The 2,493-nt window shown below is 39.3% G+C and overlaps 1 protein-coding gene across 1 annotated transcript; it reads left to right on the forward strand.

The window, feature by feature from the left end:
* Window positions 1-213: 213 nt before the first annotated feature.
* On the forward strand, window positions 214-2,493 carry aprt (adenine phosphoribosyltransferase). The gene is made up of 6 exons (XM_056609269.1): window positions 214-354; window positions 512-615; window positions 864-997; window positions 1,247-1,325; window positions 1,494-1,643; window positions 1,891-2,493. The coding sequence occupies exons 1-5, from the start codon at window positions 263-265 to the stop codon at window positions 1,631-1,633; spliced, it is 549 nt and encodes a 182-aa protein (XP_056465244.1). The 5' UTR covers window positions 214-262; the 3' UTR covers window positions 1,634-1,643; window positions 1,891-2,493.

The raw sequence follows: 2,493 nt of genomic DNA on the forward strand, positions 1-2,493 counted from the left end.
TGTTCCGTTCCAATATCTAATACCCTGTATGATATACCTTGCTTGATAAATGTTACACACCCTCCACCAACCCCTTCACCTTCACTCCTGTCTCTTCTTATACCTACATATCCATAGATAACAAAATCTAACACTGGTTTCAAAAAGTGGCGGTCAATCGAGGAGCACAAGGAAACATAATCGAGCCCCGAGCCCGGATGGAGAACACGCATGCGCATCCGACACGCTTTCCGCTCGGATCTGGAAGTGCCTCAGTGTGAAAATGGCAGAAAGTAAGGAGGAATCAAAGTTGGATCTAATCAGCAGATGTATCCGACCGTTCCCCGACTTCCCAAGTGAAGGGATTCTCTTCAGGTGCGTACATTTGAGTTGCTATCTAGTGTAATAACGGTTAAATAAATAATAAGTGTTATATAACGTAAATTAGACCATTGCTGATTAATCTATGTAGTCTTACGTTATGTGTGAGGCTAATATCGTGTGTTCGAAACATGATGTGTTTAATTTGCAGAGATATTTGCCCTATAATGAAAAGTCCAGCAGCACTGACAGCAGTGATCGATCTGTTTGAACAACACGTCCTAGAGTGCCACCCGGTTGTTGATCTGATAGTTGGTAAGTAGCCGTCATGTCGCCACACATACACCTCCCTTAACCCCCCTGCTCATCTTTGGTAAATTCGACCCGGTGCTTGATTCAATTTCTATAAATTGTCAGAAACCCAAAAATCCCACAACTAATTTTAACTCTTTACTAACACCATTTCCAACAATTAAATCAATATTTATTTCAATAGGGTTATTAATCTCTCACAGAGCATTGTTTAATCAGATTAATACAATGTTAAACTTATTTTACCACAGGTATTGATGCTCGTGGGTTCCTCTTCGGTCCTCTTCTGGCACAGAGGTTAGGAGTAGGCTTTGTTATGGTGAGGAAGAAAGGCAAGCTGCCAGGGCCTACTGTGTCTGTGGCGTACACGTTGGAGTATGGCACGGTAAGGCAGACTTGGATGTTCCCAGCTTAATGATTATTCAACCGAACACATTATTCACGTTGATGGTATAAATGTAGTCATTATGTAAGTATTATTTTGGTATCCACCATACTTTAGAGCCTACTATTTATGTACTATAAATAAGGATACTTGATGATTTACATGTTCAGTTAGACAAGAATAATTAGGTTCCCCCTCCCTCTATGTGAGTGACTTTATTGGTAAGATAATGTTTTGTTTCCAACATAGGCTGAGGCTGAAGTTCAGGAAGATTCTGTGTCCCCTGGACAGAAAGTTATTCTTATTGATGATCTTTTGGCCACTGGAGGTGAGAAAATATGTTTTAATGAAATGTTGACGTTGTTTATTTCTGTGTTTTTAAAAGTAGAATTTAACAATCCATCGCTACCATATGGATAAATGAACATGCACCAAACATGAAACACAACTGTTTTAAATGTTTTGGTTGTCTGCCATCTATGTTCGGTTTTACAAGGGACCCTGTTTGCTGCATGCGAACTGATGAAGAAGCTACGTGCCGAGGTCCTTGGATGCTTGGTGGTGGTGTCACTCAAGGACTTGAGCGGTGCAGACAAACTGAAGCCACACACCGTTTTCCCACTTATTCAGTATTGACCCTCTCTAAGTAAGAGGTTTTTTTTTTGCTAGCAGCATGATGTGATGGATTTGAGAGTCTGCATGCAGTGCGTACAACTAGGCCTTGTAAATACCTTGTACAGTGTTGTTTATATTGAACCTTCTAAGTGTGTGTGTGTGTGATATGTTTGTTGCTTCCTAGATCAACACTTGCCCAATGCAAACATGTTGCCGAATAAGTTATTTTTTCTATTGTAAAACTGCATTTTTTCTAATTCACTTATTTTCCTTATTAGGTTGTATCACAACGTAACCAGGCTCCCCTACATGCATAGAACAACATCCCCATCCAGACCTAGAGCCGAACTGTTTGAATTGTTACACCCTGCAGAAAATCAACAACATTTAAAAAGCTGACCATGGACCTTTGACGCATAGCACAGAAGAAGAGTAATTTTGTCTAAATTAAAATCAGAAGAGTGAGGTTTTGTTATATTAAAGGACCCAAATCATTAAGAAATTAGAAATAAATGTTTTTCTGATTTTGCGGTACTCAGGATATGGCAGGAATTTCCTGCTTCAACAGTTTGTTGTCATCTGACCGCACATTGCCTGAAGCGGGAGACATTGCAACCACAACTTCCTGTGAGGGTCCCTCATACTGGGATGAAAGCATCATCTTAAACTCAACAAACGTCCCTGGGTCCTCAAAGACGAGCCCCATCCTCATAACCTGTAAAACATTGCATTCAAATAGACATTTTGTGTTTTTTAAGAAATAACTTCTGAATCCGTCTTCCTTGTACATATGTCAAGTGTGTAAATAATCATTAACAAATTTTACATTATATTATATATAATGCAAATGTTTTACAAAGTAAAAGAAGAGCCTGTTTTCA

Source organism: Gadus chalcogrammus, chromosome 15 (genome assembly GCF_026213295.1).
Source record: "Gadus chalcogrammus isolate NIFS_2021 chromosome 15, NIFS_Gcha_1.0, whole genome shotgun sequence".
Lineage (NCBI taxonomy): Eukaryota > Metazoa > Chordata > Actinopteri > Gadiformes > Gadidae > Gadus > Gadus chalcogrammus.

Coding starts and splice junctions, on each gene's coding strand:
- aprt (XM_056609269.1), top strand. CDS start 263: ATGGCAGAAAGTAAGGAGGAATCAAAGTTGGATCTAATCAGCAGATGT. Junction 616..863: donor GGTTGTTGATCTGATAGTTG/GTAAGTAGCCGT, acceptor ATTTTACCACAG/GTATTGATGCTCGTGGGTTC. Junction 1,326..1,493: donor TGATCTTTTGGCCACTGGAG/GTGAGAAAATAT, acceptor CGGTTTTACAAG/GGACCCTGTTTGCTGCATGC.